The sequence below is a fragment of the Microtus oregoni genome, unplaced genomic scaffold, assembly GCF_018167655.1.
Source record: "Microtus oregoni isolate MIOR12 unplaced genomic scaffold, Mior012 000053F_ref0000044, whole genome shotgun sequence".
Taxonomy (NCBI): Eukaryota; Metazoa; Chordata; class Mammalia; order Rodentia; family Cricetidae; genus Microtus; species Microtus oregoni.
In genome coordinates, this window is record NW_024543829.1 from 1,887,875 (window position 1) to 1,901,255 (window position 13,381).

Here is a 13,381-nt window from a genome sequence, read left to right on the forward strand (position 1 = left end):
TAAAAGCCTCATTGACTACAGACTAGAACATGGCAGAGATAGGGTTTAAGGAAAGGTGGTTAATTTGATTTCATTAGTGAGATTTCTCCCAGTCTATTTTACTCATACATGTAAAATAACTCTAAGAATGTATAAACACTTCCTACAAAAATGGATGTTGAGCCGTATTATGGGAAAGAACAGAACCAAGGTTCATTAGAGTCGTGTCACCCTGAAAATGTTATACCTCTGGAGTCTACAGTCCCACTATTCTCACAAGAAATATTGTCTATAAATTACTTCATTGTGGAAATCAAAGGGATTTCACTTCATTTTAAAAGATATTTGAGAGACTAGAGAAATAGATCAGTCTAAAAGAGGCTGGCTTTCCAAGCCCAAGTACCTGAGTTTGATCCCTAGAATGCATGCAAAGGAAACAAACAAACAAACTGGTGTGGTGCCGCGCCCTCATTATTCAAGCACCGAGGAATCAGAGGCAGATGCATTCAGGGGTTTTCTAGCCATTTACTGTAGCCAACTTTGTAAGATACAACCCAGAAGAAAGACCTGTATTAAAAGAAGTGATGGATGGCAATAATGAAGGCTAACAAAGCTGTTCTCTCTTCTGTATACATGTGTTTGTGTACACAACAGCACATGCGCACACACACACACACACTTTCAATTTATTTTTGTTTTCTATTTTCCTGCCTCCAATTTTTTGAACTAAGGAAATTCTTTTATGATATACAGAATAAGTTGTAAATGTTTCCACTAGAAATTTAAAACTGATTTACGTTTTCAACTATTAAAGCACTGAATAGGCAAAAAAAAAAAAGGGGGGGGGGAGGCAGGCATTTCAAAATGGTGTAAGTATAACCATGAATCAAGAATATGTATATCATGTAAGGGATGAGTGGATATTTGGCAGAAATAATGCATCCTTAAAATGATATCACTTTATTTCGCAGTTAGAATGTGGTGTGCTTATAGAAAATTCTGACTATTACCAGGAGGCTTAGGTTTTCTCATATATACAGAAGAGGAGAGACTGAGGGGGAATGTGTGATAAATGCTTCTATATAAACAAGAATATGATAGATGAGAGGGACCTATGCTTTTGTCAGTGTGATGAAACAAAATCCATCAATCTCAATTTCACTATTCCAAATGCTATGAGCTAGACTAATCTACATTTTGTCTCCCGTGGCTAATGATAATTAAGTTCCAGCAATTCAATGCACTTATTTGAAAATGGAACATAGGTTTTAGACATGTGCAATTTCTTTGAAGATTGTGCGTATTGATTTTATTGTTGAAATAGGAGCATTACTCCAGCATGGTCCTAGTTAGTCTTTGACAATTTGACCCAGATTCCAACAATCACAGATGAAGGCATCTCACTTGAGGAATTCTTACCATCTGATTGACTTGTGAGTAGTTTTGTTGTTGTTGTTATTATTGTTGTCAATAGATTTAGGAGATCCTAACTCACTGTGGGCAGTAACAACTCTAGACAGGTAGGGATGTATAAGAAATGTTGCTGGGCAAACCTGTCAGCATCTGTCATCCAAGTTCTCTGCTTCTCTTCTTGACTTCAGGTTCCTGCCCGAGTTCCTGCCCAGCCATTCCTCAATGCTGAACTGTAATTTGTAACCAAACAAATGCTCTTTTCTGCTAAGCTGTTTTTGGTCAGTGTTATATCACAATAGCAGAGAAACAAATTTAAAAGACTCAGTTTTTGTTATTTTCTTCCTTCCTTTCGATAAACAACAATGATTATAATTTTTGTTTTTTAATGTGATTTCCCTGATCTATGAGTTATATTTTAAGAAAGCACGTTACACTAGTTTGTTTCTGCTCTCGAAAATTTAGGGACTACCAGCCAAAACTCCAGGTAAATTTAGTTATGTTGAACTTAATAGACTAAATATTTGGTAGTTAAGAGGTCAATATTACATCCACTACTATGATTTAATTTAAGTCAATTTATGATTTTCAAAAAAAGTATTTAAAAGTTTCTATCAATGGTGTAGCATTGAAGGGAATATACTGAAACAGAAATACAAAATATGCCCTCATTTTGTGGTCAGAGAGTAGCAATGAAACTCCTAATAAATGAGACTAGTTTTCTCTTCTCTGTATTTATGGAAGGTTATAGCTCACAGTGATGTGAAGGACAGAATTCTAAGGTGCCAACACAAATGGATGATTTACTATTACTATGTGTTAAAGTGTTCTGTTTCTGGCTGACAAGTCCTTTGGGGAATTAAAAAAAAAATAGGTGGAGAATGCTAGATTCCTCCCCAAATTTATCACTTGAATCTGCTGAAGGGAGCTTGGTTAAGGAGAATGGCGAGAGTATTTGAGTATTTGCAGGCACACACAACTGACGTGAGGCATACAAATCAATCCCTAATGTTATCTGAGGGAATATGAGCCAAATAAATAAATGACTTATCTACAAATCCCTGTTTAACCAATTCCAAAGGCAAATTTCGGCCACCAAACCTTTATCACCTGATGTGTTCTAGCATGCAGATGAGGATCAGTTTTCTTTCATCTACTTCAAGTTACATCACAGAGAATGTGGACAAGGAAGAACTGTCCAAATGAAGATGCAGGACCATGGGAACTGTAGACAAACAGCACACAATTCTTTCCCACTTTTGTTTCACGGATTGCAAATATCCACTATCTGGTCACCTGATTTCTCACCCCAGTGAGGAACTATAGTTAACCTCAAAAGAAAACAAAATAATTCCATCACTAGAAAATAACCCTGCTGTCAATTTTCTAGAAATCTAGAATTGAAATATGAAAGTTTGCCTTTAACTTTAACTGTGACTGACTTGATAAACTATGTAGTCATCTGAGAGGAAAACTTGGATTGAGGAATGTTTTTTTTTTAGATTATCTTTGGGGGTACACCAGGGTGAATTTCTTGATTATTAATTGATATTGTAGAGCCACACCCACTGTGAGTAATGCTGTCCCAGAATACCTTGCCATAAATCATATCAGAAATTTAGCTAAGAATGGGTGAGCCTGAGACTGAGTCAGTGAGCAGTATATCTCAGTGGTTCTTGTTTACTGGTTTCTACTTCACTCAATGATGGGTTATGATCTGGATGGCTAAGACGACTTTTGGACACGGGGTTTGTACCAGAAACAGAATGAAACCTAGGACATCAAGGAAGGGAGGGTTATCTTTCTCAGGATCTCCCTCCTTCAACCCAACAGCCTGAAATTCAGTAATTTTATTAACTCATTTTTATCTTGAGTTTTCAGGGATGACAAAGCAGAAAGGAAGGAAAAACCTTGGGCTTCTGATGATCTTAGTCCTTTCATTATTTGTTTAAATAATCAGAGTCACTTGAAAAGAAACAACAGCTATCTTATTCATATGATTTTTTTTTTGTCGAATTCCTGCAACAGTAGCAGTAGAGGGACACTACCCAAAACTGCTAAATTAAAGTTCCTCAAAAGCATACTCATGAAATTTCCTTGTGACTATCATTGTGTTTGCCTATTTTTTTTAAAGGCTTTCCATTCAATTCTATCTTTTCTCTTTACCCTAACTGTTTCTCCATTGTTCCTGTGTGGGTATTACTCAGGTAAATTGACATCACATTACTCAAAATTAAACATTGCTCCTTTCAGATAGTTTTCTTCATATTATATAAGGATTTGTAGGATGTGGCGTCAGGTGTTGCTTGATATTATCTCTGACAAATGAAAGTTCATCCTTCAGAACCCACCAAGTTGGTGGTGAAGAGAAGCAACTCCTTGGAGTTCTATCTTCATATGCTTGCACCTGTGCACACATTCACATGTATGCTACATGTGCACACCCAATTTTGCACACACAATGAACAAAACGATAGACAGACAGATCTGTGATAGATAATAAAGTGTTTTGTTTGTTTAAGAGAGTAATAAGGGTGTTAGAGAAATGGTTCAACAGCTAAGAATATTTGATATGTTTGCAGAGGGTCTGAGTTTCATATTCAACACTTATATCTGGCAAATCACAACTGCCAGTAACTCGCAACTCCAAAAGATCTGATACTCCCTCTTGTCTTCTACAGGCACTGAGTATATACAGCATTCACTCACATATGTATACACACACACACACACAGAGAGAGAGAGAGAGAGAGAATATTACAAAATGGAGTAGTATCATTTTTAAATTTTCAAACTTTAGACCAAATTTTAATTTTCACAAGGTCATATTGTGCATGCTTCATCATTTTTTAGCTGAGTTATAAGTTCTAACAAGGTAGAAATGGTGTTATATTTGTTAGACCCCCTTTGACATTTATGCCTGAAAGTTCAGTAATTATTTGATGATGGAATAATTGCTGACACACAGAGGTATCTCTCACTCATCATATCCAATGATTATATAATCCAGCAAATTAGCTCTGATCAACTTAGCATACCCTTTTAAAGAAATAAATTCCATGAGAACTAACATTTTAACACTGATACTTGCCCCAATTCTGTCATGAGGAAAGGAGGGCTTGAACGCATTTTCCTGCTATTCTGAATCAAGTGATAAAATATTATCCCATGGCAGGTGCAGCATCTCTCATTCTCAGAAACTTTAAAGCAGATATGATTGTAAAAATACTTGATTTCTATATTTATTTTGATATACAATATACTAGTAAAGATCCGGGATGCAATTAGATATTACATTTTATTATAATCCTACCAAACTATCTTAATTTGACAATCACTTCATTAAAATACATATTTCTAAAATTTATTGTATGTACCACAATCTTCTTGGCATAAAAGAAATATTGAAATTTAAAACTGAAACCACATAGTATCATATTCACATGTCAAATAGCTTTTCCATCAGTTTTAACATTTATCTTCATATTAACAAAATTATGCCAGCAAAACCTGATGCCATTTGAAATGCATTGTTTAAAGGCTTATTTTTGTTTTATGCTTAAGAGTTTTGACTGAACATATACATGAATGTCACATGTATGCTACCTGATTGCAGAAACCCCACCAGTGCATTGTATTTCCTGGAACTAGAGTTATAGATGGTTCTGAGCCAACAGGTGGGTGCTGAGAAGCAAACCAGGTCCTCTACAGGAGCAGGGAGTCATAAACACTGAAATATTTCAGTAGTTCTTGTCCAATGTTTCAAGAAATTGTTACAATATACCCTCACAATCAGTTTAGTGATTTGTTTTTCTATTAGAACAAACAGCTTTGGCAATCTTGGTTATTAAATTTTTTTGTCTGTTCATTTATCAACAAATAATTTATTACGATTTTCTTTTTACGTTAAAATACTCCTAACAAAAACTGATATTTTATTGTTAGAAAATCTCAGTCTTATGAAAAGTCTTTTCACTTTTGGAAGAACTAATGTTGCCTCTTGTGTACTTCCTTTTCAGAACCACAAGGAAATCAAAAGCATGGTTGGAATCATAGGAATAATGTTTTTATGATCATGGACAGAAACTGGCTTATAGAAGTGGTTGCATTTTCATAGGACAATACAGTTGAAAAGCTTAACAGTGAAATTTGGTGTTTTAAAAAAACAAACCACACCTTGCAAATGTTATTCAGTGCTTATTGTAACACAGTTAATTCAATATATGCCTACTGCTCTCTTTTATATGACTTCAACTCCATTATTTTCTGTTTAAGCATTTGTCAAAAAAAGCTTTGTGTGATGATTATCTTTTGCATTTTCACATTGAATGAAATTACTCAGCTAACTCAATCTTTGTTTGCTTGCCAGCAACACAGTGTTCTAAATACTTGATTCACAAAGATGAGTCAGAGCGCTTGTTCTCAAGTCCCCAAGTTGTATAATAGCGATGAACTAGGTATAAAGAAACTGATTCATTTTGTTATATGTAATGGATGAAAAATCCAGGGGATAGGAGATCTACAGTAAGTGTTTGAAAATATTCATGAAATGCTTGCGCAGACGTCTCTGAGAACATTCTCATAATTGATTTCATTTATGTCCTACGTAAATGAAATGGTTCAAGATTGTAACAGAGAACATTATGCATCAGTAAAAAGTGAGAAAATGCATTTATTTGCCAAGTATTCCTTTTTAAGTGTCTGACTGAGAGGTACTAGGTGCAAAACACTTTGCCTCAGTTTGATGTTTTACTCTCCTAAATGATTTTTAATCATCTGGGAAATAAAACGTGGAGATGAATTTTCTTGAAGAAGTACAAGCAACCTGAATTTTGCTTCCCTTAGAAGACATAATTTTACAGTGTTTTAAAGTGCTGTTAATTGATCTCAGCAGGACCATGCTTCATCTTTTTGACGGAATAATTACGCAGTTCTGTTCTCAGGGTGCCCTTTTCTTTTCTTTCATTTCTTTATCCCAATACTCAAGGTCAGGTTTGTTGCCTGATAAGTTGCTAAAAACCTTGCTTTCGAAAGCTATTCATTGTTTTTAATACAAAATAGGCAATAATTTTAAAATCCCTGGTTGCTTTAATATATAAGTATCTATACTAGGTATTTTTATTATTGTTGTTGTTAATTTCATTTTAGTATTGGGAAATTTAATATTTAAGTACTGTGTATACGTCATTTCTACTCCTTTCTCTGCCCCTCATGTCTTATTGTGCAATCCTAAACTCCTCTCATATATGTGACATCTTTACACATATGTGCACTCATGTGTGTGTGTGCACACACACACAAACTCATAGATTATATTTATATGTTTAGGGCTGACAAGTTGTTCTTGCTAAAATTCTGTGTGTGTGCATGCATGTGCATGTGTGTGTGTGTGTGTGTGTTTATACATGCTGTGCTTGTGTGTGTTTGTCACTTGTGTTTTCACTACATGAAATCTATTTTTGAGCCATTTTTCAAATATGCTTGCTTATGGCTTTGAGTTTTATACCGTGGTTTTGAAAACTCCAGTTAAAACTCCTATTGATTGTTTGAACTCAATTTATATCCTATTTCAGGTAACAACGCTAACTTCATTATGATACAACTCCTAAAACCTTCTTGATTGATGCCTAGGTTTTTAGCTGTATGCTTTTACTGTTAATTGATAATTTTTCATTTTATGTTATTATGAGGCAATTTGCATTTTATTATGATGTATTTGGTCGTCTTGGCAATAGACATGATAAGGGGCAGCAACATGCCATGGCTGTACCACTATCTCAGATCATGGCCACAGAAAAATGTTTAAACAGTACTGGTGTAGTAATTATTTGATGTCCCTAGATAACAATATATATATTGATCTCTGGAGTTTTCCTAAGCTTTCAAATCAAGAAACTAAGGTTTCAACTACACATTTACTATTTATTAGCTATTTTTACTGGACAACTTACCTAAAATACTTAAGCCTGAGACACATTCCCAGTACGGGGTAGAGAGTATGTTTAATATGTGTTTCATGAATCATAAGTGATTATAGAAGAGAGTATGTCCATTGACTGACAACAATGCAAACTGGAATAAATCTATTTTAGCTCAGCAAATTAGAGGAAGTAGTAACTTTAATGGCATCCATTATAAAGCTATGCTGATGTTGACATTAAGAATCGCAAATGCTTTGTATGACTAAATTAATTAGTGAACTTATATGCCACAAGCACCGCGCCCCCGAGTCTGTGCTCTGTGCGCTGGTACACAGTTCCCGAGTTTTGGGAAAGGGGCTGGAGTTTGAAATACACAGACACACATAGACAGAGAGACAGAGACATGGGTCATCCTTGAATTCCCCAGGAATGCCCTCTTTATTGTGTTCAGGAGCAGATTATATAGAGATAGCCACGCCTCAGCCAAACCCACCAGAAACCACTCTCCTGTCATCAGGAACACCTGAAGGTCTCGTGCTCAGAGCTGCTGTAGGCACTCAGATTAGGGAATTACAAGAAATTCAGGATCTGGGGTCTCATTGCTCCCAACACTTATAGAATATTTTACCTTTATATATACAGTATATATTCTTATACACGTATATAGATATATTCATGTAAGTATGCCACTAAACTCTATTTCAGTAACAAAAATTTCCTGGAATTGTTTTCTTCTATGATTTCAAGGGTAATATTTGCTACATCCAAAATCTTTTATAGTTTATCATGGTTTATGTTACCAAATTGCTTTTATATAAATTGAAGAGTACTTAATTTATTAGACAAAACCATAAATGAGACCTTCAACATTCTATCATTAAGAAAGACACACTTTAATTGGCTTTATTATTTGTTACAGGTAAAATGGTAAGCATGACAAGAAGGGTCCCTGAAATTTACAGACATTTGGAGAACAAAGTTTCATATTCATTTTCTGGGTATCCGTTCAGTCGTCAAATTACCAACCCTAAAATTCCTGTATTATCTGTGAACCTGCCTTGTATATATATTCTAAAATTGGAATTCATGTTGAGCAAGCATATAAAGTCCTTTTATTTATATTTACTTTTTGTATATGTTCAAGGTCAAGCAAATGGTGAAATTAAAGTAATTCTAAATTATTCCCAGAGATTCCAATTCACCTGACTCTTTGCATGAAGGAATATGAGAATGGAGTTTTCAGGATTACGTCTGCATTATTTCAGTCAAAATATACTGCTTTTATCATCAGTGAACATATATCTATTCAGCAGTTCAGCCATGAATTGCAAATATGACGGGGCCACCTGAAATTTACTTTTGAGGAATGACTTAGGAATTCAATGAATCACTTAAATCTCTGTTTTCCTTAGCAGTATTTTTCCAATATTTAAACATGATAACACTTACTGTAAACACTTGAAAAATATGCAATGATTATTTCATATTTTTCTTTATTCAACTAATCACCTCAACTTTTTCCTCACTCTTATTGTTGAAGACTGGTAAGAACTTCTAAACCTTAGCGTAACCTAGCTGTATGATTTGTTAAACACTAACTTAGCATTCTAGCATGCAGTACTCTGATTTTAGTTCAAGACTATGAATGCAGGAGAGAATGGAGAGCCGCTTAGGTGGAGAACATACTTCCCACATACAGGAAGATTGACCTTCATTCCCTGAACTTATTTAAAAGCCAGATGAGCAAGACACCCAGCTATAATAGCAGTCCTCTATAGGCCAAAACAGAGACTCTATGGTACAACCTACCTAACTAGACTAGCAAAAATCTGCAAATTTTGGAAACAGAAAGAGAATACACCTCAAAAAATTAATAAAAGTAAATAGAGGATAATACCGTATGTCAACTTCAGGTCTCAGCATGCATATACACACTGTCCATACACACACTGATGTGTCAACACACCTGGCAACATACAATCTGTATAGCACACACACACAGAGAGAGAGATCATTAAATAATAACGATCAACCAAAATGTAGATAATGTAACTGTTCAGTTCATGATCTTTTCTCATTTCATTTTTGTTGGACATAGACAGCTGAGAGGGAAATTGAAAAGGTTGAAAAAGAACAAATTATAGATTCCATGAGCAATATCTATAGACTTGAATGTGAAACATAATTAATTGTGATGGGTGATTAAGGGTAAATGATATCATATTTAATATTATATCAATTCTTCAATTGAAACACAAGGCCACTCAACAGTGTCGACTTCTAAATGACAAAGAGTAGACATGTTGCCAAACCATATTCTTTGGGCTTTATTTGAAAAAAAAACATAAATTTTATGAGTCAATGGGCTTAGATATTATTCAGTCACAAGAACAGAGGTTAGGTAATTTGTGATGATATCACTCTTCTCTTATTCATTCACTTCATCTGTAGTATATGACCTAATTTCCCTTTAAGTTCTCTGTCAAGGTAATATTCAATTGTTAATTTAATTATAAGTTGAAACAAAACATACAAGCCATAAGCAACTTTGTTATCTTCACTCTTTTTTCCCTCCCAAAACAATTCCTGTGAAAGCATGTGGAAATGCCTTTTTCTCCCAGATATATAACTTTATGATAATTGAAGTCCTGACCTTAATTATTTTTAGAGAGTGTATGGGAAAGAAAGCATTGAGAATAAGATTAAAAGTAGTAGTTTCATTAAAAGTATTCCTTTGTTACTCTACTCAAAGGATTGAGTTCTTAATTCCATTTATCAAAACTTATTAACCTGAGCATCAATTCCAACAAGTATCATTGATATTACTGTTACAGAAAATGAAACATTTAAAAATATTCTGCCGCTCAATGTGTGTGAGGTGTGATTGCATGTACACACACACACGCACAAACCACATACGTGTATGTATGTGAGTGAAGGTCAGAGAGACACATTTAGTTCATCTCCATTTCTTTCTTCTCTCTTTTCTTGCGTCTGCCTCTCACTCTCAGCTTGGAGCTTGCAATCTTTTGGCTGGGCTGGCAGCCAGGAATCCATAGATTGTCTTGTATTCTCCATTACTACAACCAACTCTGGATCTAAAGAGATCTGCAGCTACATCTTGACATTTACATGGGTGTAGGGACAAAGATCCTTTCCCCATGTTTATGTTGCAAACATTCTAAAGCACCGAACCATCTCTTTGATCTGAATATTTTTTAATTGTCCGAATCCAAAGACAATAAATTTGTTTTAAAGATTTCTAGAATTCCTCATAAAGACTAAGTCTTTAAAGAATTGTTAACAAACTGGTAAAAAAAAAAATGAGGGAATAAATTAAAATTTTAGGGATAAATAACTTTGAATAGTGATATTTTAAATATTTTTCAAGTATAATTTTATGATGATGACATACTATTTTCACAAACCTTTGATATCCAGTTAATGTTAGCCAAGTACATTAATTTTCTATATTTGTGGAATCTAAAATAACTATTATAAAATAATTGTAAAATAATTATAACAGCAGATATTTTACCTCCAAAACAAGTCATTATTTCATTCTTTAATCAAATGCAGTGACCTCAAACAGTGAGTCTTTCCATTAGCATTACCAACTTTGGAAACACAAGAATAGGGGGAGCTGGAATAGTGAGTAAAAGCAGGAATGCTCAAGATTGAAACCCTTGTAAACACTGTGACATGCTTGCCTTTGCCAGTGAATCCATTCACTGGTGAGAAAGCTTTGTCAAATATGAGCTTCAATTTCAGTAAGAGAATGTTTCAAAACAACAAGAAAAGGAGTAGGAGGGGAAATTCCCAATTCTGCTTTGGCCACCACCTGCTTTGGGCTCCCCATGAACACTCATGTTCATTCGTAAATGCACTTGCATATTCACAACACACACTATCACACACACACACTCATACACACGGATATGCGCACACACACAACAAAGTGAGTGCATTCAGAGAACAAAGCAAAACAAAACAAAAACATAAAGAAATTATCAAAATTATTAGAAGCAAGCTATAGTTAAAAACCCATGTCTGTACATAATTTCATTTTTGTCAAGTTTTAGCTATTATTATACATGATTATATATTTTGATAACTTCAAGGTAGTTGCAGTTTATAATAAATTTGATTGACATAATGGTTTTATCAAGAACTTATTAATGCCACACATGGTATAGTAACAGGATAAAAAGGGAACATGATTCACTTTTATTATCAGATTCTTGAAATTTGAAAAGAATATTAATCCTTTATAGTTTTAATTATCTCACCTAATATTTAACTGCCTCTAAACAACAATAAAATTATCCCTTCTGGGAAATTACCCTTTGTATAGCAGAAGTAACTAATGATTAAATTTGGAATATTACCTTTTCATTTATTAATTAATTTTAGCTCAATTGATTAATGTTTACAATGCAAATTTAATATGACAGTAGTAATTTTAATGTATTTATATACACATATGTATATATTATATATATGGTTTCTTACTGATTAATTTTAAATGAGCTCTGTCCTGCATTTGTTACTATCATTATTATCAAATATCCAGATCAAACTAAATAAATGAGTTGAATATTAATCAAATTTCTTACATTAAATATATATTCATTTTTCTACTAAGTATATTTTAATTATTTAAATAAAAATATGTTTACTCAAAATGTACATGTTTTCTAGGTAGAGATTTGTAGTTTAGCGTAAGTAGAAGCACACATCTGCTCCGTCATTCAAATATTGCTTTGAAGATACCATATAAGTTGTGTTGATCTCAGCTCTAGAAAATCTATGATATTATGGCAATTGCAAATCCTGGTATGAAAACTAAATAATGTAAGACAACTAAAATTTTATAGAAAAATAAGGACATTTGTAAAGCAACAAAATTTATTAGCATTCTCGCGGTAAGTCTTCCCTGAACTGAAAGAGAACATGCAAAGTTTTCATCCCACTTTTCTCCACAGGAAAATGATAATCACATTTTGATGTACTTTTATTACCATAAAAGGTTAAAATACATTGAAGTAACTCTAAGTTCTCTCTTTTTTTTCCTTCTGTGTTACAGAATTGCAGAGTAGCTCCTGTGGAAATCCAGGGGTTCCACCCAAAGGAGTACTGTATGGTACAAGGTTTGATGTTGGGGACAAGATTCGTTACAGCTGTGTGACTGGTTATATCCTTGATGGCCATCCTCAACTGACCTGTATAGCCAACTCAGTTAATACAGCTTCCTGGGATTTCCCTGTTCCCATCTGCAGAGGTAAAAATAACACATACACATATATTCAAAATTTATTTGTATATTTGTTTAATATAATGAAACATTTTAAAAGTAAGAAACTATTAAGCATAACTATTTATCATCAACATATTATCCATCTCTATAACGTAGCTTTCTCTACCTTCTTTCATCTATTTATTTATATTAGGTATTGAATACTAATATCCAAACATACTTAATATTTGCTACAACATAGTATTTTTAACGCAGATGAAAATACTTGTATTTATAAAGATATTTGGGCATTTACAATACAATGCAGGCATACATATTTTTAAATTTGCATTAGAAAACATACAGAGTTTATGTTGCTTAAAAATCAGAGTTTCTTGCAGGAGCATTCATGATCATTATAAACAAATAATTTGAGAGGAATCATTGAAACATTAATTGAGAAATATTGTCTATATCATTGATTCTTCTCAAAATCTCACATAAATTAGCATAGGATTATTGTGAAAATATTACTTTATAGTTATATATTGATGGTATAAAGTTTGTATTTTATGAAGGAAAAAAGTATTTTATGTCTGGAAAATAGCTGTATTTATCATTAGCTATGTTCTATACTGTGTCATGGCCACAGAAGTTCTGGAGATCAACATTGTTAGTCTGGGCTTTCTTTCTTACTGTGTTGTATTTCATAAATCTGTTGAGATATGTTTCTCTTATTCCTCACTGAGTTGAAGCTAGGAATGTGCAACCACACATATCAAACCGTTTTTGTCAAACAAGAGGATGCAGATGAGTAGCATGTTAACCAATGAAG

The 13,381-nt window shown here is 33.7% G+C and overlaps 1 protein-coding gene across 2 annotated transcripts in view; it reads left to right on the forward strand.

Annotated features, from left to right (window-relative positions):
* Csmd3 (CUB and Sushi multiple domains 3) overlaps positions 1-13,381 on the forward strand; it is a 976,611-nt gene that overhangs the window by 188,047 nt on the left and 775,183 nt on the right. For both annotated transcript variants that reach the window (XM_041637611.1, XM_041637612.1), the window contains exon 4: positions 12,397-12,591. In XM_041637611.1, the coding sequence (XP_041493545.1) occupies positions 12,397-12,591 (195 nt within the window). The remainder of the gene's footprint in view (positions 1-12,396; positions 12,592-13,381) is intronic.